The sequence below is a fragment of the Prionailurus bengalensis genome, chromosome D3, assembly GCF_016509475.1.
Source record: "Prionailurus bengalensis isolate Pbe53 chromosome D3, Fcat_Pben_1.1_paternal_pri, whole genome shotgun sequence".
Classification (NCBI taxonomy): domain Eukaryota; kingdom Metazoa; phylum Chordata; class Mammalia; order Carnivora; family Felidae; genus Prionailurus; species Prionailurus bengalensis.
The window spans coordinates 32,485,159-32,507,686 of NC_057356.1; the positions used below are offsets into that span (position 1 = coordinate 32,485,159).

At 44.6% G+C, this 22,528-nt stretch overlaps 1 protein-coding gene across 1 annotated transcript in view; it reads right to left on the reverse strand.

The window, feature by feature from the left end:
• Positions 1–11,538: 11,538 nt before the first annotated feature.
• IMPA2 (inositol monophosphatase 2) overlaps positions 11,539–22,528 on the reverse strand; it is a 46,774-nt gene continuing 35,784 nt past the window's right edge. The window contains exons 6-8 of the mRNA XM_043558261.1: positions 15,060–15,168; positions 14,163–14,314; positions 11,539–12,086 (exon numbers count right to left, since the gene is read on the reverse strand). Coding sequence (XP_043414196.1) covers positions 11,971–12,086; positions 14,163–14,314; positions 15,060–15,168 — 377 coding nt within the window. The 3' untranslated portion in view covers positions 11,539–11,970. The remainder of the gene's footprint in view (positions 12,087–14,162; positions 14,315–15,059; positions 15,169–22,528) is intronic.

Genomic DNA, 22,528 nt, shown 5'->3' on the forward strand with positions numbered 1-22,528 from the left:
GGGAGACACAGAATCGGAAACAGGCTCCAGGCTCTGAGCCATCAGCCCAGAGCCCGACGCAGGGCTCGACCTCACAGACCGCAAGATCGTGACCTGGCTGAAGTCGGACGCTTAACCGACTGCGCCACCCAGGCGCCCCTAAGGGTATCTTCATATCACAAGTAGGTTCCCTTGAGACAGTATAATGATGGCTAAAGGTTGCCTATGTGCACATGCAAATATAATGTACAGATTAGGAGACTGATACTTAGGGAAAACACTTTTTTTAAATGATCATTGTCCGGGTACCAGACAATCCCTTCCAACACCACATATGTTGAACCCAGGTGATAAAATAGCAACGTGAGCACCAGAACTGTTCCCAGTGCACAGCAGTTTCCAGGAAGTTTGGAGAACCAAGAGGGTAGGTATGCGGTGCTTGCTTTTGTTAACCACGGCCTTCACGTATATTTAGTATGGACACGATCACTGCAAGGATGGTGGGGCAGCTATCCTTAGAACATGCCCCTAACATAATAATATCATTTATTTTTGCCCCTGGCGCTTTTGTATAAAGCAATGATCTCACATACGTATCTGAAGCCTAAACCTGAAGTATAAACCTTACTCCGGGTTCCTCCTAAAGGCAATGGAAAAACACTCCCACCCTTTGACAGCCCAAAAGCTTGCATCCTTCGTATTTCACATCCAAGTTATTACGTGTCTGCTTAACTAGGTCTAGCACCTGAGGAGAGAAACCTGTCACCATGACGATGGCAGGGGTGGTTCATGGCGCGAGGTACATTTTAGGGAGGGGACTCGCTAAAGCAATTTTAAAAAGTGACTGTCATCTCCTCTGGAAAACTTAGTAAATTAAGTTCCCAAACTATAGAACTTAGAAATTAAATTGACAAAGTGTCTCCTTTGCTTACATAACCATTTTTAGTAGGAATGGGAAAGCTCTCTTCTGGTCAGTTATTCTATCAATCTGAGCCCTGAAATCTCCAGGAGCCCCACCTGCCCGTCCCCCCATCAGGATCTACATGGCCTGCTCCCCTTAGCTGGAGAAGCTTGTCTCCATTTATGTCACTAATCTTCAAAATGTGTTAAAATGAATCTCATTCAGAAAATCTTGGTTAAGTGCTTACATATTTCAGCTGCCCGAAATGAACTTGAACACAGAAAGGACATCGTAATGATCTGAAAGATCTTGGTGTGGGTGTGCTCTCTGGAGGAATGGCGTGCCTCTCCTGGGAGTCAGCAAGAGGCTGGACACTGGTCAGCAGGGCGTGCAGGAGACTTGAGACTCCCAGGGGGTGGAGAAGCTTCAAGTAGTCGCTAAGGCCCTTGACCCTGAAGTTCTATGGCTCTGCATGCCATGTGCTAACTTCCTGCAGGTATCAAAAGTGAGGGCCCCCATGCACATTAGACTCGTTAGCCCCAAAGGAGACCCCCATCCTCACTCATCCAAGCCCCTCAACCGTGTACCTTTTGGGGGTGTGCCTGGTCATCCCATTCAGATCAGAAAAGGAAACTCCTTTTTGATAGTTTTAATTTACCAAGTAGTAAGCCAAGTGGAAGTGGTGGGAAGGCATCTCGGTAATCTACTCCCAAAGGGAATAATCCTCTGGGGAAGTCCACTGGGGGCTCTGCTATTTGCAGCCTGCACACAGGTTGGTCTGTGAGAGGTGGGTGGCAGGCAGGAGTTAGCAGTGAAGGTCCACCAGTGTCCAGAGAGGAGAGACCTTGGGGGCCAGCCCAGGACTTGCTGAGGACTCCCCAGGGGTACAGTCTGGTGAAAATGATGGGGTTACTGTATAGGCCAACCTCTGAATTTTAGGAGCCAGAGACAGCAGATGTCATGGAAGCTTTCAAATACTATTTGTTGACGATGATGGTATATTAGGAACATGAGAGGAAAAGTTAAGGGCAGCTTACAGCCTTCTCCACCTAAAGACTGACTTTCTCAATTCTTAAATTTCAGAAAAGATACCCGGCTAGCTGGTCAGTGAATATTCTTTACGTAATTCTACCTCCTACAGAGGGAAAAATGAGGCCCAGAAAGTATAATTCCTCATTAAATAGATGGATCACACAAACAGCATAATTTCAGAGATTTGTTTTTGAGCTATTCATTTTTCTTCAGTCTGTCCCATGTCTTGGATTTCAAATACTAACATGCATTAGACTAATGAAACAAGGAGGCCATCAGACTGAGGTGGCTTCAATGCCAGGGCACCTACATAACCAAATCAAACTCTTAAGCCTGTAAATGCCTCAAGGTTACAAAAGCGAAACCTAAGGACAACCACTCACAAACAGCAGGCTAGCCTCATGCCATAGGCAGTCAATATCTCCTCACATTGCTTCTGCTTTTTCCCCTGTAAAAGTTTCCCCCCAGCTCCTGTCAGCAGGGCTCTCCTAACCACTGCTGGTTTGGCACTGCCCGCTTGGAATCCATTTTTGCTCAAATACACACCTCTAAAATTTTAACATGCCTCAGTTTACCTTTTAACAGGTCTGGTGTCAGAAGTGTGATCCGAAGGTGAAACACTGCCATGCCTCAGGTTCTGTGTCTCCCTCTCTCTCGGCCCCTCCCCTGCTCATGCTTTGTCTCTCTTAAAAATAAATAAATATTAAAAAAATTTTTTTTTAAGAGCTCCCTGACTTTATTTGAGCATTCTTTTTCTGGACTGGGTCTGGGACTGACCGACTTAAAAAAGAAGAAACCACACCAGGTCCAGGGTCAGACTAGGTCCAGCTTAAGCTGGACTGGGTCCAGACCAAGGTCTTACGAAATAAGGGGGGGGGGGGAAGAGAGAAAAATCTGGAATTCTGACTGGAGCTTATGATCTGGGGCTGTAGAATCTCTACCAATTTATTTGTGTGGCATTAGGAAATGGGTGGGTGAAGTCAAATGGGAATTTGCTAGGAGCAATAGGTAAAGACCCACATACGTTTGCTCTGCCAGGGATGGACCAAAATGCACTAGAAAAATAGCCCAAGACCTACTTGAAAGTATTAATAAGGCACTTCTTCAAAAGACTGGTCTCTATCACTCAATCTTGCAAACAAAAAAGGACAAACCAGTCTCAGACTACAGACAAAATTGGAAACCTTTTTTTGTGAAACATTCTGTTCCTTCTTCATTAAATGCAGGCACAGAAAATGCCCTGAATTCCTTATTTATTACGGGGCTCCAGCCTAAAAGTGGCCTAATAAAGAGGCACAAACTGGGTTGGGCAGTGGCCCTTCTTGCTGAACTAACAGTCCTAGCTGAACATCTAAAAATATTTTTTTAATGTTTATTTATTTTTGAGAGATTGAGAGAGAGAGAGAAAGTGAGCAGGAGTGGGGGAGGAGAGAGAGAGACAGACAGAGAGAGCATGGGCAGGGAAGAGGCAGAGAGAGAGGAAGACACAGAATCCAAAGCAGGCTCCAGGCTCCGAGCTGTCAGCACAGAGCCCGAAGCAGAGCACAAATCCATAAACTATGAGATCATGACCTGAGCTGAAGCTGGGATGCTCCACCAACTGAGCCACCCAGATGCCCCAGATCCCTAGCTGAACATTTTGAAAAAACCATAGGGCCAACATGATATTTGAAAAGCCAATAAACTTGTGGCCCTATAGTTACAACCACTCCAAGGGCTGAGGACCTCCATGTATGCATTTCAAGCCAGAACCTAGAACTCAGGAATACTCTGTCCCCAAACGTCCTCCTTCACTGTAAACAATCAGGGCACTGGAAAAAGGAATGCCTCCTGCTGAACCCATCGTTTTGTAGACTTCCACCTATTAATTCACACCGTTTTTCCATCAGGGGAAGTCTTTAAAAATTTGATTGTCAAAATTATGATCAGCATTGATGGATTTCCAAGGGATTCTCCAGTAAATTGCTCCCCATGATACTTCTAAATTAGCAAGGGGAAATGAAGATAAAAATTATGGAGGGGTTCCTAGGGTGGCTCTGTTGGTTAAGTGTCCAACTCTTGATTTTGGCTCAAGTCATGATCTCACAGTTTGTGAGATCGAGCCCCACGTTGAGCTCTGCTGACAGTGAAGGGACTGCTTGGGATTCTCTATCTCCCTCTCTCTCTCTGCTCCTCCTCAGCTCTCACATGTGTGCTCTCTCTCAAAAGGAATAAACATTAGGGGCGCCTGGGTGGCGCAGTCGGTTAAGCGTCCGACTTCAGCCAGGTCACGATCTCACGGTCCGTGAGTTCGAGCCCCGCGTCGGGCTCTGGCCTGATGGCTCAGAGCCTGGAGCCTGTTTCCGATTCTGTGTCTCCCTCTCTCTCTGCCCCTCCCCCGTTCATGCTCTGTCTCTCTCTGTCCCAAAAATAAATAAATGTTGAAAAAAAAAATTAATAAAAAAAAAAAAAAGGAATAAACATTAAAAAAAATCAGTGGAGAATCCTGTACAGTATTGGTGGGTCTGCAGTAAACTTCACCAACAATAAATCCCACTTTCATAAAACAGCAAATCTCTCAGAATATATTTCCGTAGAGGGAGTTTCTAACCAAATTCAAAGGGTACCTATATCTAGACCAGTCCAAATGATATTAGGGCCATTTCCAGGAAACAATACATTCCTTCTCCATGGCACTGCCCCAGCAAACCTGTTAGGAGGAGATAAGTTTTCTAAATTGAGGGCTCATATAAAATTTAATTCAGAAGGAGTAACAACCTGAGTTGCTCTGCTCTCTGCAAGCAGGACTTGATGAAATTGAGACTTGAAAGTGTGAAAGCCCCGATCTCTCAGAAGTGCCTGCCTGCCTAGGAGCTTCTTCCTCAGCCAACACAGGCAGAATTAAGAGTGCTGAACCCATGCAATACCTACCCAAATAACACCAGCATTCTTCACAGAGCTGGAACAAATAATCCTAACATTTGTATGGAACCAGAAAAGACCCCGAATAGCTAAAGCAATCTTGAAGAAGAAAACCAAAGCAGGAGGCACCACAATCTCAGATTTCAAGCTGTACTACAAAGCTGTAATCATCAAGAGAGTAGAGTACTGGCACAAAAACAGACACTCAAATCAATGGAACAGAATAGAGAACCCAGAAATGGACCCACAAATGTATGGGCAACTAATCTTTGAAAAAGCAGGAAAGAATATCCAATGGAATAAAGACAGTCTCTTCAGCAAACGATGCTGGGAAAACTGGACAGCCACATGCAGAAAAATTAACCTGGACCATTTTCTTACACCATACACAAAAACAAACTCAAAATGGATAAAATACCTAAATGTAAGACAGGAAGCTATCAAAATCCTCAAGGAGAAAGCAGGCAAAAACCTCTTTGACCTTGGCCACAGCAACTTCTAACTCAACATGTCCCTGGAGGCAAGGGAAACAAAAGCAAAAATGAACTACTGGGACCTCATCAAAATTAAAAGCTTCTGCACAGCAAAGGAAACAATCAGCAAAACTAAGAGACAACCAACAGAATGGGAGAAGATATTTGCAAACGACCTATCAGATAAAGGGCTAGTATCCAAGATCTATAAACCACTTCTCAAACTCAACACCCAAAAAAGAAATAATCCAGTGAAGAAATGGGCAAAAGACATGAATAGACACTTCTCCAAAGAAGACATCCAGATGGCAAACCGACACATGAAAAGATGCTCAACGTCACTCATCATCAGGGAAATACAAATCAAAACCACAATGAGATACCACCTCACACCTGTCAGAGTGGCTAACATTAACAACTCAGGCAACAACAGATGTTGGCGAGAATGTGGAGAAAGGATCTCTTCGGCATTGCTGGTGGGAATGCAAACTGGTGCAGCCACTCTGGAAAACAGTATGGAGGTTCCTCAAAAAACTAAAAATAGAACTACCCTACGACCCAGTAATTGCACTACTAGGTATTTATCCAAGGGATATAGGTATGCTGTTTCGAAGGGACACATGCATCCCAATGTGTATAGCAGCACTATCAACAATAGCCAAAGTATGGAAAGGGCCCAAATGTCCATTGATGGATGAATGGATAAACAAGATGTGGTATGTGTATACAATGGAGTATTACTCGGCAATCAAAAAGAATGAAATCTTGCCATTTGCAACTATGTGGATGGAACTAGAAGGTACTATGCTAAGCGAAATTAGTCAGAGAAAGACAAATACCCTATGACTTCACTCATATAAGGACTTTAAGATACAAAACAAATGAATATAAGGGAACAGAAGCAAAATATAAAAACAGGGAGGGGGATAAAACATAAGAGAGTCTTAAATATGGAGAACAAGCAGAGGGTTACTGGAGGGGAGATGGGCTAAATGGGTAAGAAGCATTAAGGTATCTACTCCTGAAATCATTGTTGCACTATATGCTAACTAACTTGGATGTAAATTAAAAAAAAGAAAAAAAGAGTGCTGAACCCATAAAAATCCTAATAGATCATTCTGAACCCCTGCCTAAATTGTCTCAATATCTACTAAGACCAGAATCTACTGAAGGGCTCTCACTAACTGTAGAAGACTTAATTAAGCAAAGACTCAGAACCCCATGCACGAGTCCCTGTAATGCTCCGATCTTACCCATTAAAAGACCAAATGGACAAGGTTGGAGATGTGTTCAGGATCTGCATGCAATCAATAAAACTGTGATACTAAGGTTCCCTGTGTTCCAAATCTCAACACCTTGTTATCTAATGTAACTACAGAGTCAAAGTGGTTCACAGTGGTAGATCTTTGCTCTGCTTTCTTTAGTATCCCAGTTGACAGTGAGAAGCAATGTTACTTATCTTCATTTGGAAAAATCAACAATATACCTGGACTATAATGCCATAGGGTTCGCTGAAGCCCCATCCTATTTTTCATAGGTTTTACATCAAGACCTTACATCCCTAAGAATGCTACACTCATCAGTATGTAGATGCCTTACTGCTGTGTTCCCTTACAAGGGAAGACTCAGAAACAGGTTCACTTTATTATAGCAATTAGCTTGTAAAGGACTTAGGCTTCTAAGGAAAAACTCCAATTCACAAAAAAGAAGGTCCACTATCTAGGACATGATTTGAATGCAGAAGGTATTTCCCTCTCACCTGAAAGAGTAAAGACCACGCCAAACTTTCCCAGAACTACAACTAATGACAATTTCTTGGACTTGCAGGATATTGTAGATCTTGGGTTCCACATTTTTCTGATTGCATCTCCTCTGTATGAGCTTACGACAAACTCGATTCCCAAGCCCTTCTCCTAGGAAGAGAATCATGAAATAAGCCTTCAGCCAACTAAAATTAACCCTGCCAACAAACTCTAGCCCAGGGCTCCCAAATTATACTAAGCCTTTCACCTTATCTGTCCACGGGAGTGATAACCAGGCTTTAGGAGTTCTAACCCAAGAGCATGGAGGAAAACACAGACCTACTGAGCACAGCTTACAGTCAGACCTGGCAGGCGGAGCATGTCCAGACTGTTGGAAAGTGGGAGCCACAGTGACTAAGCCTCAGCTGAACTGGTATTTGGAGAGGACTTAATGCTACAAGTACCTCATGATGCTCAGAATCTGTTACCCCCTGATTAGACTCAACACTTTCAGCAAGAAGATGAGCATCTTGTGAGAGGCTTCACCTTCTACCTTCTAACCTCCGTCTTATGTGCTTTGACTCACTCAACTCTGCTGCCCCGGCCTGACGATGGTACAGAACCCCATAAATGTGTACATGTGGTATCACGGTTACTGACCCTTCACGTGACTTATAGGACAATTCATTAGAAAGCCCAGATTTGATACTTCATCAATGGGTCCTATGCTAAGAATGCAGAAGGGAGGTATCAAGCAGGATATGCTGTAATAACTCAGTATGAACTACCCCAAAGGATATCTTGCCCATTTTAAGTCTGTGCAACCAGCAGAGCTACGTGCCCTTACTCAGGCTTGTTGGCCACCCAACGGAAAGTCAGTAAACACTTATACCCATAGCACATATGTCTTTGGGGTGGTCTCTGACCTTGCTACGTTATGGAAACAGAGTTCCTCACTTCTAGCAGAATCCTAATCAAAACTGGACTCTGAGTAAATGAACTGCTGTCTGCCATTCTAGTGCCCAACTGAACTGGAATTATTAAAAATGAAGTTTGCACTAGAAAACAGAACCCGAGTATCAGGGAAATGGTCTAGCAGACTTCCATGCTAAATCTGCCAGCACTAAAACTCTTCTAATATACAACCTGAATGAAGTCTGGAAGACGAACTCTAACCAAATTATTTATGATAATCTATATAAAAGACAAAATCGGGCACCTGAACTAGAACAACAAATGTTGAGACCAAGGGTACAAATTTAATGTTAGATGAGGACACACTGAGGGCCACCAGATGGCCTCCTGGTTCTTCCTGAGCCCTTAAAATTGCCATTACTAGAAGCTCTGTATTCTGCAAATCACCATGGCACAGAAAAAAATGACCCAAATTATGAAAAAGAATTGGTGGATGACTGCTCCAAAGTCACAAAAGTGGTTTATGAGCAAATGTCTAATTGATCAAACCCCTAACCCTGGAAAGACCATTAAGATGGTTCATTTGATGGAGCATTTCCACCACCTACTGGGCCATTTGAACATTTACAAATAGATTTCACTCAATTGCTCCTACAATGGATTATTGATATGTCCTTGTAATTATTTGTATTTTCTCAGGATGGACTGAAGCCTTCTCATGCAGAAAGGCTGATGCCACAACCATGGCTAAGAAACTTTTAGAAAGTTTAGGGGGTATCCCCCAGAGAGATCTCCAGTGATTGGGAACTCATTTCTCTGGGGAAATAATTAAACAAATAAGGCGTTGCTTTTAAACAGTGGCATTATGGGGCGCCTGGGTGGCACAGTCGGTTAAGCGTCCGACTTCAGCCAGGTCATGATCTCGCGGACCGGGAGTTCGAGCCCCGCGTCGGGCTCTGGGCTGATGGCTCGGAGCCTGGAGCCTGTTTCCGATTCTGTGTCTCCCTCTCTCTCTGCCCCTCCCCCGTCCATGCTCTGTCTCTCTCTGTCCCCAAAATAAACAAAAAACATTGAAAAAAATTTTTAAAAAAAATAAACAGTGGCATTAGTATCATCCTTACCGTCCTCAGTCATCTGAAGTTGAATGAACAAATGGTATCTTAAACCTGAAGCTAGCTAAATTAACAGAATCAACTGGACTGCCCTGGCCAAAAGGTCTACCATTGGTTTTGATGGCAGTTAGACTGGCACTCACGGGAAAGCACAAATTAACATCTCATGCAGCAGTAACAGGAAGACCTAGGCTTTTGATGATAGAACCACGTGTCTACTGTACTCATAAATTCTGATGTGACTCAGTATTGTCAGGCTTTAATGCATTATGCCGAAGCGTACTGCCACCAGGAAAAGGAAGCTTTCCATGATGTTCCTATAGCTGGCTTAACCCTCCACAACTTAAGACATGGAGAGCAGGTCTTCTGGAAATGACACCTAAGAAAGACTGCCCAGGAACCTCACTGGAAGGGACCACACCAGGTTCTCCTCACCACCCAGATGGCAGCCCAACTTCAGGGATTTGAACCCTGGGGCCACAGCACCCAGTTGAAAGGCCTCCTCCAGGCTCCGGCACCGTATACCAGCCGGAGATGTGAAGTTAAAACTGGCCACAGACGTTCCTCCTCAGAAGCATTCAACAGCTTGGGGTGAGCAGCTCTCCCAAAATCACCGATCTGGATCTTCATCTCCTGTAAGAAACCTTTATTCCTTTGCCTATTTGCGATCTGCCTTTTCTGTCCCTTAATGCAGGGGAAGACAGGATTTCACAAACAACAGCTACCACAGGAAACTAAACCACTAAACCAACAGCCGGATTTATCATGCTGAACCAAACTCAAGATGTGAAGGGAATCCTGAAGGCCACTGTATGCTGCCACTGTCCTGCAGGTCCCTTTAACAAAGTTCAAACACCAGATCTACGTATCCTTGTTTCTTGTCTCAATTTAATCCAATCCTGGAATGGGAAAAGCAAAATCCACCGAATGCACATCTGAAAGGCTGCAGAGCAGCCAGTGTCAATCAGACCATTTGTAGGCTTGCTATTGGGCCCATATATTTGGCTGGTCTTTCAATGTGTGGTAATACAGTACTGTAGTCTTGGATGAATGATGCACCTCTATACGGAGCAATGGGTCCATGAATGCTAATACTTGAGGGAGCCCTACGTGGACCTCCTAGCTACACCTTTACACGTGGAGCTTTGGGCAGCGGCCTCCATGCTTGGGCAGCTCGCTGTCTGGAGGGTGTAAGGACAATGCACCCTTGCTCTAAGTACTGTCCCACTGTCCCATCATAATACCTCAGAAACTCCACATTGTCCCACTCCCCTGAAAGAGAAGTTTTACTAGCAGCTGTTAACCCCTCTGGATGCGCATCATTTGGAAGGTCCCCTCTTCCTTGGCTTGAGTTATTACAAACAAACGTACAATTAGAAACTTACCCTTAACTCCGGCAACCACTGCTGAGTCTACCGCTAACGCCATGGCTGCACCACAAAAGTCCCCAGGGGCTCTCTTGCTGAGATGGTTTTAAATAATAGAATTGCTTTAGATTACTTGTTGGGGAGTCTGTGCCACGGCAAATAGTTCCTGCTGTAACTAGATCAACACCTCTGGTTTTGTAGAAACTCCAGTACAAGACATTAACAAACATGCTCCTTGGCTTATACAGGTTGATTCTGGTACATTCTTTGATTTATTTGATAGCAACCGGTTTGGTTCATGGGGGCCATGGCTAGGAGTATATTTCAGTCACTTGGTATTATCAGTCTGGTGTGCTGTGTTCTCTCAAAGGTCTTACAGGCGTGCTTGCAGCCATCAGCACAGCAGATGGTCTCAGTGTGCTTGGAGAAAAAGAAACAAGCTGAACAATGGGGAAAAAAGCAAAAGCAATTCTTCCATGGATCTGACAACATAACCTGGGAGTTTCACAGTGAGGCAAGAGCAATTTAACTCTGATGGTGAAAGAGGGTGGCGCTAATACCAAATTTTGGGGCAATCTTCTCACATATGACAGGATAACCAAAAGGGGGGATTGTTAAATTAATTAAAAAGGAGGCCATCAGACTGAGGAGGCTCTAATGCCATAGCACCTGCATAAGCAAACCAATGTAAGCCTGTAAATACCTTAAGGTTACAAGAGTGAACTTAAGGACAACCAATCACAAACAGCCAAAGAAAGAGGTTTTAAGCTACAGCCAATCGAGAATTTCCTTTGGCCTTTTCTCTAGAACAGTTTTTCCCCAGCCCCCATAGACAGTGCTTCTAACCACTTCTGCTTTGACGCTGCCTGATTTGAGTTGTTTTTTGCTCAAATAAATTCCTAAAATTTTTGTATGGCTCACTTTATCCATTAACACATGATAATTACTAAGGTAGTTTTCACAGTGCTTATCAAAAGCAGCAGACAGACAGCAAACACTGCCAACTTAGGGCTTTAATATGCAAACTTTCCTGAAGAGCCTGGATCTACAGCTGTGGGCGTTGTGGGTTTGAGGAAGCAGGCGACACACTTATGGAGGGAAACAGATAAGCAGAGCGCCATTATTTTGATTTATTGCATTCTGAAGTACCATGGGGGAGGGCCTGAGAACAAGTCCGCTTCATCAGCAGTTCTAAAGCCTTATTACCTGAGATTTGCATTCTGGAGGAAAAAAAATCAAGACTCAATTTTCAATGCGTATGTCACACGAGATTTGGATTTTGGCCCTGATAGAAGAATGTGTACTAACCTGATAAAGGCTATGTGAGATTAAAGAGAGACACCAGCTAAACACCGAATCCCGGTGAAAGACGTGGATTTAACCAGAAAGCCACATACTTTAGCAAAACACCTCCTCTTGGGGGTGGTCAGAGACACTTGATGTGTGCGGGCTGCTGGAGGCAGCTTTGTCCCAGGGCTCACCGCCAGCCTCAGCATTCGCAGGAGGGCCCAGTCCTCGGGCCACATTTCTCTGCCCCTCTGCTCCCTTTCACTTCTCATCATCCCGCCCATAGTTAATCGTTTGTAAGGCCTGAGCTATGAGCGTTGCCATTTCTCGGGTGCCCGCAGCCACCACTCTGCAAGACATGAGGTCGAGAGGTCCACCTGAGGACAGAGAGAGAAGACAGGGTGCCTGAGTTACCGGAAAGGGCAGAACAGTCCCGAATGGCAACTGAGCACATGCACATTCCAAGGAAAACCAAGGTCCAGGCCGGGCTGGAGGCGGGACCAAACAGGGAGGTCTAGATGTGAGCCTGGCCAAAGCAAGGGTGCAGCCTCTCAGCATCCACTCTGCTGCCCCAGGAAGGGAGCACTCGAGGCTGTGCTGGGGGAATGGAGGTTAAGGTCCAGCCATCAGGACTGAGGTTCACATGATCGGTTAGACCACCACAGCGGAGAGCAATTCTCAAATGTCTGCTGTATGGGTGGCACCGGGGACCCCATGTGATAGATGGAAGTCCTAACTCAGCAGGTCTGGGTGGGGCCTGTCTAGGCGGTGACCTGATGCAGGCTGGCTAACAAGTCGTGACTAAAAAGCTAGAGAAAGGGATCTAAAAGGATTCACCCAGTCTCAGACTGCTTATTCCTAAATACTAGATGAGGGGTCTGCCTGAAGCTAAGAGGAGTTATGGGGGCAGACATATTAGGGGACTCACCCCCAGGGGGTCAGTCACTGGGACATGATGACCTTGAGGTAGAAGGAACAAGTCACCTTTTTGAGTCTGTTCTCCTAAAAAGCTCACAGTATGCTCATGCTCTACACCATGCTGACCCCATGCGGAGCTACACGGTGTGTGTGTGGGGGGGGAGCTAGCCTCCTCTTCATAGAATGGGGAGTACGATGCTTATTCTGCCTATCTCATCGGATTTGGTGGGGTCAGAATGTGTGCTAGAAAACCGTCAAATGTTATGTATGTGTACAGTGGTCACATGTTCCTATCTGTCCGTATCCTGATCCTGGGGTCTCTTTTCACGCCTAGAGGCATAGAGTAGGAAGGCAGGAAAGCTGAGAAGGCACTAGCCCACTGAACTTCCAACATCTTCACATGGTGTCTCATCAGTAGACTCTGAGGAAGTAGAGGGGACATTTGGTCTGACGGTGGTAATTGGCCCAGTCTGGGGGATGTTGGTCTGGTGGCACTTGGTCCAGTCTGGGGGATGTTGGGTCTGGTGGTACTTGGTCCAGTCTGGGGGAAGTTGGGTCTGGTGGTACTTGGCCCAGTCTGGGGGACGTTGGGTCTGGTGGTACTTGGTCCAGTCTAGGGGACGCTGGGTCTGGTGGCACTTGGCCCAGTCTGGGGGACGTTGGGTCTGGTGGCACTTGGTTCAGTCTGGGGGACGTTGGGTCTGATGGCACTTGGTCCAGTCTGGGGGACGTTGGGTCTGGTGGCACTTGGTCCAGTCTGAGGGACGTTGGGTCTGATGGCACTTGGTTCAGTCTAGGGGACGTTGGGTCTGGTGGCACTTGGTTCAGTCTTGGGGACGTTGGGTCTGGTGGTACTTGGTTTAGTCTGGGGGACGTTGGGTCTGATGGCACTTGGTCCAGTCTGGGGGACATTGGGTCTGGTGGCACTTGGTCCAGTCTGAGGGACGTTGGGTCTGATGGCACTTGGTTCAGTCTAGGGGACGTTGGGTCTGGTGGCACTTGGTTCAGTCTGGGGGACGTTGAGTCTGGTGGCACTTGGTTCAGTCTTGGGGACGTTGGGTCTGGTGGTACTTGGTCTAGTCTGGGGGACGTTGGGTCTGATGGCACTTGGTCCAGTCTGGGGGACGTTGGGTCTGATGGCACTTGGTCCAGTCTAGGGGACACTGGGTCTGGTGGCACTTGGCCCAATCTGGGGGATGTTGGGTCTGGTGGTACTTGGTCCAGTCTGGGAGACGTTGGGTCTGATGGCACTTGGTCCAGTCTGGGGGATGTTGGGTCTGATGGCACTTGGTCCAGTCTGGGGGATGTTGGGTCTGATGGCACTTGGTCCAGTCTGGGGGATGTTGGGTCTGATGGCACTTGGTCCAGTCTGGGGGATGTTGGGTCTGATGGCACTTAGTCCAGTCTGGGGATGTTGGGTCTGGTTACATTACCAGGTCTAGACTGGGGGACATTGAGTCTGGTGGCATAACTGGGTCTAGTCTGCTGTCATTCCCCTGGGGATGGACAGCAGGCTGAGGGTCAGAGGGGCTCACCTGAAGTGTCCATCACGATGCCACCTGCTTCTCTGATGATTACGGTGGCAGCAGCCAGGTCCCAGCAGTGCAGGCCAAACTGGTAATAAGCATCCGCAGCCCCCGAGGCCAGGTGGCAGAGTGCCAAGGTGGAGCTCCCGATAACTCGGACCCTAGAGGAGAGGGAAGAGGGCAAAGATTCCTGTGAGTAGTGCTGTGCACTAGTCAGATTTCTCTTAAATAGCTGACATCATCCAAAGTCACCTTCTGCTGGGTATTCCCAGTCATTAAAAATGAGCCACAGGGCTTTTCTAATAAGCTCTCTAGATTCAAGATCTGTGGTGCAGAGCAGTGCCACTCAAGAGAACTTTCTGTGAGGATGGAAAAGTTCTGCAAATGTGGAAGCTACTAGCCACCTGTGGCTGCTGAACACTTGAAATGTGGCTAGTGCAACTGAAGAACTCGTCTTAACTCTACTGAATTTGAACTTAAATGTAAATCACCTCGTGTGTCTGACAGGTACAGCACAGACCTAGGGAGGGTGGGAGACGGGAGAAGATCCATTTGGACTTGTTAGGATTCATTTTTCCTAAACATTTGCCGGAGTGATATCATTTATGAAGGGCTCTAAGCCCACACAGGATTCACTGGTTGGGTGGCTTGAGATCAGTCACTTGGCTTCTGGAAGCACTGCTCCGAAAGGAACACAGGTCCCCTGTTGGTTTTCTAACAGGCACGAGGGAGCACACCAGCAGAGGAAGCATCACGTGGCTCTCCCGGCCTCCGCATGGGGCCCATGTGGGCCACCTCCCATCACTCGGGATCTTTTCCTCTCTCCCTGGGGAGCTGTGAGCAAGACTGTGTGTTTGGCACTTTCCCCTTTGGCTCCAGGATGTTCTGGGAACTGAAAAGTCATACCCATGAGCTTTGGCGTGGAGTAACCTCTCCATGTTGCTCAGGAACAATTTCAGAGTGGCAGGGTCACGTTTGGGGCCAATTTCCGTTAGAACCAAGGCCTTGGAGATATCTGCAGTAGAAAGAATGCCCCATGATCAGAAAAATCAAGTCTTGGTTCTAACTGAATACTCAGCATTCCCTCTGAAGCAAACCTCAAACATCAGCCTCTCCTTCCCTTTCAGAACAAGTACCATCTGTTGAGTGGTTTACGCCATGAAGTTTTTCTGATAGCTGTGCAGCATTGTAAAGACAGCGAAGGGAGGTCAACAAATCCCACACTTGACTATTTCCTCATCACTCCTTTAAGGCTGCTTCCTGTTTCAGATTTCAGAGGGAACAGACTTTCAGATCTCTCTTTTCAGGGACAGTTAGCATGAAAAACCTGCAAGAGTCAGGTGGCTCATGAAAATCACCATCATTCAGCCATAAATAAAAACAAAATGATGACAAAAAAAAGCTTCATCAAATAAATCTGTCTTTAAAAACCTTTCTCTAACTGCTATGATCATGGAGATGGAAATAGCATCCCTGTAGAGAAAGTAGGATGTCTTTGGAAAGGGAATTCTCAGGAGTAACCCCACTGGGCGTAAGGAAGGCTGACGCAGGGGCTGTATGGTCACCCCAGTGTGGAGTGGTGAGGAGCTCAGGCCAACCACACGGCTCCTGTGACAGGGGTAGGAAGCTGGCCTGTGGGTGCCAAGGGACGTGCCTGGGCTCCCTTCCTATGCTGGGGTAGGAAGCCGGCCTGTGGGTGCCAAGGGACGTGCCTGGGCTCCCTTCCTATGCCTGACTCACCGGTAGGTTATCACAAGCGGTTTGTCTCTGTTTTGCTATACGCCCAAATACAACCAAATTCAGTCTCACGCCTGGTCAGGCTTCGGGCTGAGCACAATCAGCCATACCAGGTGTATTCGTTCAGATAACAAAGTCCCTCCATGAACTGGAGGAAAAACACTCTCCACAAGTTATGTCACTCAATGGGCCCAATCCTATGTCAACACCTACAGAGTCTCTCACTGAGGGACCAGATGACGGCGAGAAGGCCATCTCCTCTCAGACTCTATGCCCATTTCCCCTTTTCTTAAATCGGAGGCTCTCATTTTCTACTTTAAACACTTTCTGAAAATCGCTTGGCTCCACACCAAAGCTAGCTGCCTTGGAGAGGTCTGAATCACTCCCTGCCAGGCACACCCAGCACCAAGGCTGAGCCAATGACGTGCCTCCCCCATGTCCAGTGTGCACAAGGGGCTCTGCCCACAACAAGGGGCCATGGGGCCGGGCAGCTCCAGGATCCCCCTGGACAGGTCACTGCCCGAGCTTACCTCCTAATTCCCTCCCTGGGCTCCAAACTGAGATGGTGTTTTCTCAGGGGCCGGAAAGAAGACCTCTTTTGGAGAAAACAATATCAACAGAACCAGGCACGCAGCAGGTGCTCAATAGTCACGGAAGCAATGAGCACTTTTCCTCGAACACCAGCATTAGGGCAACCTTGGTAAGAGTCTTCTTGTTTGAGCTGATTTGTTAAATCAGTAGCATTTTTTAATTTAAGGCAGGAATACTTGAGTTAGGTAGAATTTGGTTGGCTAGTGTAAGAATCTAATAACTATGTATAATGGCACTATTTTGGGGGGGAGGGACGAATTCTTGAATGATAAATATTTCTGTTAAAAACACTCTTGAAAGATAACATTGCAATTTGGATGAGCTGTCCTAGACGAGGCCGCAGGGGAAAATGGAAGCGAAGGAGCAGGGTATGTGGCCCAATCTTGCCCTAATTTCCTTATCTAACTTCAAATCTTACACACCCACACACAGACACTGTATTCTTATTTTTTATTTTTAGTTTTTGAGAGAGAGAGAGAGAGGCAGGGTGGGGAAAGAGTACCAGCGGCAGAGAGAGAGAGAGAATCTTAAGCAGGTTCCACATCCCACGGAGCCCAACATGGGGTTGGATCCCATGACCCTGAGATCATGACCTGAGCTGAAATCAAGAGTCAGATGCTCAACTGACTGAGCCACCCAGGAACTCCACATACTGTATTTTTAAACACAGTTCATTCTGTTCCTTGCTCTTTTCATAAAACAATATATCACGTACATCTTTCTCCATCATTCTGTAATTGTAAGGACTACATGTTATTCCCATAGATGAACTGCTATTGGCTCAACCATCCCCTACAGATAAACATTCTCAATTCCTGTTATTATAAACAATGCTACCTCTTTTTCTCTATAGGTTTGTGCACCAATGTTGATAGTGTTTTCAGGATAGAATGACAGAAGTGGGATTTTTGGGGGCACCTGGGTGGCTCAGTCAGTGGAGTGTCTACCTCTTGATTTTGGCTCAGGTCATGATCCTGGGGTCATGGGATCGAGCCCTGCATCAGGCTCGTGCAGAGTGTGGAGCCTGCTTAAGATGTTCGTTCGTTCGTTCGTTCGTTCATTCATTCATTCATTCATATTCTCTCTCTCTCTCTCTCTCTGCCCCACTTTCCCACTCATGCTCCCCCCGCCGCAAAAAGTGGGATTTCTGAATCAAAGAGTATGCATATTTTAGATATAAAAAATTTTTTTCAAACTGCCCCCCACAAAATCTCTATCAGTAGTACCATCATCCCCTCTGCACTAAGATAAGATCCTGTACTATTTTCTAGACCCTAACAGGAATCTCTTACTCCATGGTATATGCTTTAAGAGTGATTTTTCTCAGAGAGCTAAGATCAAGAGAATAATATCCCTACATTCAGGGCATTTCCTGGTTCTAGGATCTCAGTCACACTGGGAGACATTGAATTTCCTTCAGGAACTAGAAAGCCACACAATTTCATTGGGGAAATAAGTACTACTTTTAATCAGGTTCATAAGACGTGGCTACTTGGATGTTATCTGGACTTACTGTGGCGATCATCTTGCAATATATACAAATGTTGAATCATGATGTTGTATACCGAAACTAATATAATACTATATGGCAGTTATACCTCATTAAAAAAATATTATACCGCATAAAAAATAATATGACTACTTGTTCAGGCCAAGGCCTAGGGGCTGGCTGCAGGGTGAGTGGAAAAGTCCCCAGAGTACCAGCCCAGACAAGCAGATACCCCACATGCAGGGCTGGTGCAGGAAGTGCAGAGGGTTTCAGACTAAGTGCCACAAGGCTATTTCACAAAGGGAAACTAAGCGAGGTGTGGAAACAGTAGCCCACATTTACCAACCTCTGAATCTCTCCAGACAGGGCTGTGCTAAACACTTTCCATTTATGCCTCTGTTTCTCTATTACATTTATGATACATTTACATTTCTATTCCTCTATGACATTCACTATCTCACTGCTGCCCTTGTTTCACAGATGGAGAAACCAAGCCTAAGGAAGTGACCAGTACGTAGTCATGTGGCCCTTAGGTGGTGAGGCCCAGACTTAAACTCAAGCTTGTCCAGTGATTATGTGAAAGACAGCATTTCTTCCCACAGTTTTTAAGTCTGTAAAGAGATATCTCTGCACCCAGTTGTTTCCTCTTCTTCTAGCTGCAATGTATCTATTTCTTTCTCTCACTAAAACTTTTCCCAAATGAAATGAACAAGGAAAATGGAAGCGTGAGTGCTGCCATCTACAGGCAAAATGGTTTCTAAAAAACCATCCCTTCTATTTAACATCACCTTATATTATGGTTATTTCAAACCCATAATCACTATGGTTTTTGCATTTTATTATCCATTTTGCATATTATTATGCATTGGATTTTATCTCAATCAAATACTAATGCATATATTTTATCATTTAAAATATTTTGTGACTTCATGGGTATGTGTGTGTGGGGGGGGAAGGGGAGTTATTGCTTAATGGGTGCAGAGTCTAATTTGGAAAGATAAAAATTTGGAAACAGATGGTGGTGATGGTGGGAAAACATTGTAAATGAAATTAATGCCATTGAATTACACACTAAAATGACAAACTTCATGTTCTATCTATTTTACCATGATAAAAAAAAATCCAACAGATTTTGAAGTAGGGCATCTCTGTACACTTTTTTAACGAACAGATTTTAGGGTGAAAACAATTGTCCACTAATAGACTTGCAACAGTTTAAAAACTATTGTTCTGATTGAGCATGGTTAAAGTACCCCAAGTATCATAGAGTATTGTTGTCTTAAGAGAAATTTTACAACTTAAGAGAAGCAAGCCATCTGTATACACTGAAATACACACTCACAGAGAAAGAGGTGAGTAGGCTTTAAGTCTGGGAAATATCCCCCATGAACACAAGCTGCTTTTGCTGAACATAGAGCCCCCAACCACTGCCCGCCCCACCCCCACCCCATGACAACACTTACGACAGCAGGTATTTTTACACACGTCCTAATTCTTTCAGACTTCTTATAGACCATTAAGAGCTACTCATATGAAAATAAAGTTTAATTTTATTTAACTTAAAAACATTAAGTACTAGACAGACGGGACGTTGGTGATTTGGTGGGGGCTGGGCAGAGGCGGAGGTGTGGGGAAAGGGGGCTTGATGGGCACAGGGTTGGAACTTGAAGCCAAGCAAACTAGGAGAGAAGAAAGCAAAACTGTAGACATCATCTACAAAAAACTATATCCACAAGGTGCATCCAAACCCCAGAATACAAATGGGTGGGGCAAGCCTCCAACAGCTACGAGACCGGGTGGCATCAGGAGGAAGAAGGAAGCATGGAGCATCTGCTGGACCCCAGCAGCCACTCCCTGGAAGTCAGCGCGGGCCCAGGTGAGAGAAGTGGGCGCTGAGAAGGGCCGCGCACACACCAGTTCAGGAGCCCCTGGTGCGTGATAAGGGCTGAAGGGAGAGAACCACCAGCCCTATGATCTCTCGTAACTGACTTACCAAGACCTCTTAAAGGAAGGATCCAGCACTGGGAGTAAACTCCAAATTCACTAGACAGGAGTAACAGGAGTAAAGAAAAGAGAAGATCCCGGGAACAGTTAAGTAGAATAAAGCCAAAAAAACCCACAAAAAAACAAGCAAAAAAAACAAAATCTAAGGTTAAAGCCAAGTTTTTGAACACTTCACAAAAACAACACAAAAGGGAACTCTAGAGCCACAAACTATCAAAAAGGTCCTGAACTCGCACCCCACCCCTTCAAAAGCCCTTCCCCATTTCAGGAATCAGATTTCAAGCAGAAATAAGTAACTAAAAAGAATGATGGGTGAGCCACACATACACTTACATGGAAAAAAAAAAAAAGAATAAAGAGAACATCTCTTCAGTTAATCAAGGACTACAAGAAATATTTGTCCACAAAACAGAAGTACTTTATATAAAATAAATAAAGAATGCCTAAAAAAACCAGCCTAACTAGAAAGTGGAGGGGATACAACTTAAGAACGAATTAGAAAAGAACATATTTCAGCAAAGAAGATTAAACTGAAGGAACAAAGTATAAATAAACAGAATAGATTGTACTTTATCAGAAATGGAGGTTGAAAAAAGATCGGTGGAAAATCAGCCCTCAAGTACAAAAAGATCGAGAGCATACTGTGCATATTTTCAGACCGCAATACTATGAAACTCGAAATCAACCACAAGAAAAAATTTGGAAAGGTAACAAATACATGGAGACTAAAGAACATCCTACTAAAGAATGAATGGGCTAACTAAGAAGTTAAAGAGAAAATTAAAAAGTTCATGGAAGCCAATGAAAATGATAGCACCACAGCCCAAAAACCTCTGGAACACAGGAATGGTGGTCATAAGAGGAAAGTATATAGCAATCCAGGCCTTCTTAAAAAAGGAAGATCTCAGATACACAACCTAATCTTATGCCTTCAAGAGCTGGAAAAAGAACAGCAAGTAAAACCCCAAACCAGCAGAACGCGAGAAATAATAAAGATTAGAGCAGAATCAATGCTATCAAAACCAAAAAAACAGAACAGATCAATGAAACCAGAAGCTGGTTCTTTGAAAGAATTAACAAAATTGATAAACCACTAGCCAGTTTGATCAAAAAGGAAAGGACCCAAATAAATAAAATTAAGAATGAAAGAGGAGAGATCACAACCAACACAGCAGAAAAAAAACAATAAGAGAATATTATGAGCAATTATACACCAATAAAATGGGCAATCTGGAATAAATGGACAAACTTCTGGAAACATATACACTACCAAAACTGAAACAGGAAGAAATAGACCCATAACCAGTAAAGAAATCGAATTAGTAATCAAAAATCTCCCCAAAAACAAGAGTCCAGGGCCAGATGGCTTTCCAGGGGAATTCTACCAAACATTTAAGGAAGAGTTAACACCTATTCTCTTGAAGCTGTTCCAAAAAAAAAAAGAAATGGAAGGAAAACTTCCAAACTCTTTCTATGAAGCCAGCATTACCTTGATTCCAAAACCAGACAGAGACCCCACTAAAAAGGAGAACTATAGACCAATTTCTCTGATGAACATGGATGCAAAATCCTCAACAAGATATTAGCCAACTGGATCCAACAATACATTAAAAAAAGTTATTCACCATGACCAAGTGGGATTTATACCTGGGATGCAGGGCTGGTTCAATATCCACAAAACAATCAATGTGATTCATCACATCAATTAAAGAAAGGACAAGAACCATATGATCCTCTCAAAGATGCACAGAGAGCATATGACAAAATACAGCAAATAAAAACCCTCAAGAAAGTAGAGATAGAAGATCATACCTCAAGATCATAAAAGCCATATACACAAGACCCAACACTAATATCATCCTCAATGGGAAAAACTGAGAGCTTTCCCCCTAAGGTCAGGAACAAGACAGGGATGTCCACTCTCACCACTGTTATTCAACATAGTATTGGAAGTCAGCCTCTGCAATCAGACAACACAAAGAAATAAAAGGCATCCAAATCGGCCAGAAGGAGGTCAAACTTTCACTCTTCGCAGATGACATGATACTCTATTTGGAAAACCCAAAAGATTCCACCAAAAATCTGCTAGAACTGATTCATGAATTCAGCCAAGTTGCAAGATACAAAATTAATGCACAGAAATCGGTTACATTCCTATACACCAACAATGAAGCAACAGAAAGAGAAATCAAGGAATCGATCCCACTTACAATTGCACCAAAACCCATAAAAAACCTAAGAATAAATCTAACCAAAGAGGTTAAAAATTTATACACTGAAAACTATAAAAAGCTTATGAAAGAAATTGAAGGAGTCACAAAAAAGTGGAAAAATATTCCATGCACCTGTATAGGAAGAAAAAATATTGTTAAAATGTCAATATTACCCAAAGCGATCAACATATTTAATTCAATACCTATCAAAATAACACCAGCATTCTTAACAGAGCTGGAACAAATAATCCTAACATTTGTATGGAACCAGAAAAGACCCCGAATAGCTAAAGCAATCTTGAAGAAGAAAACCAAAGCAGGAGGCACCACAATCTCAGATT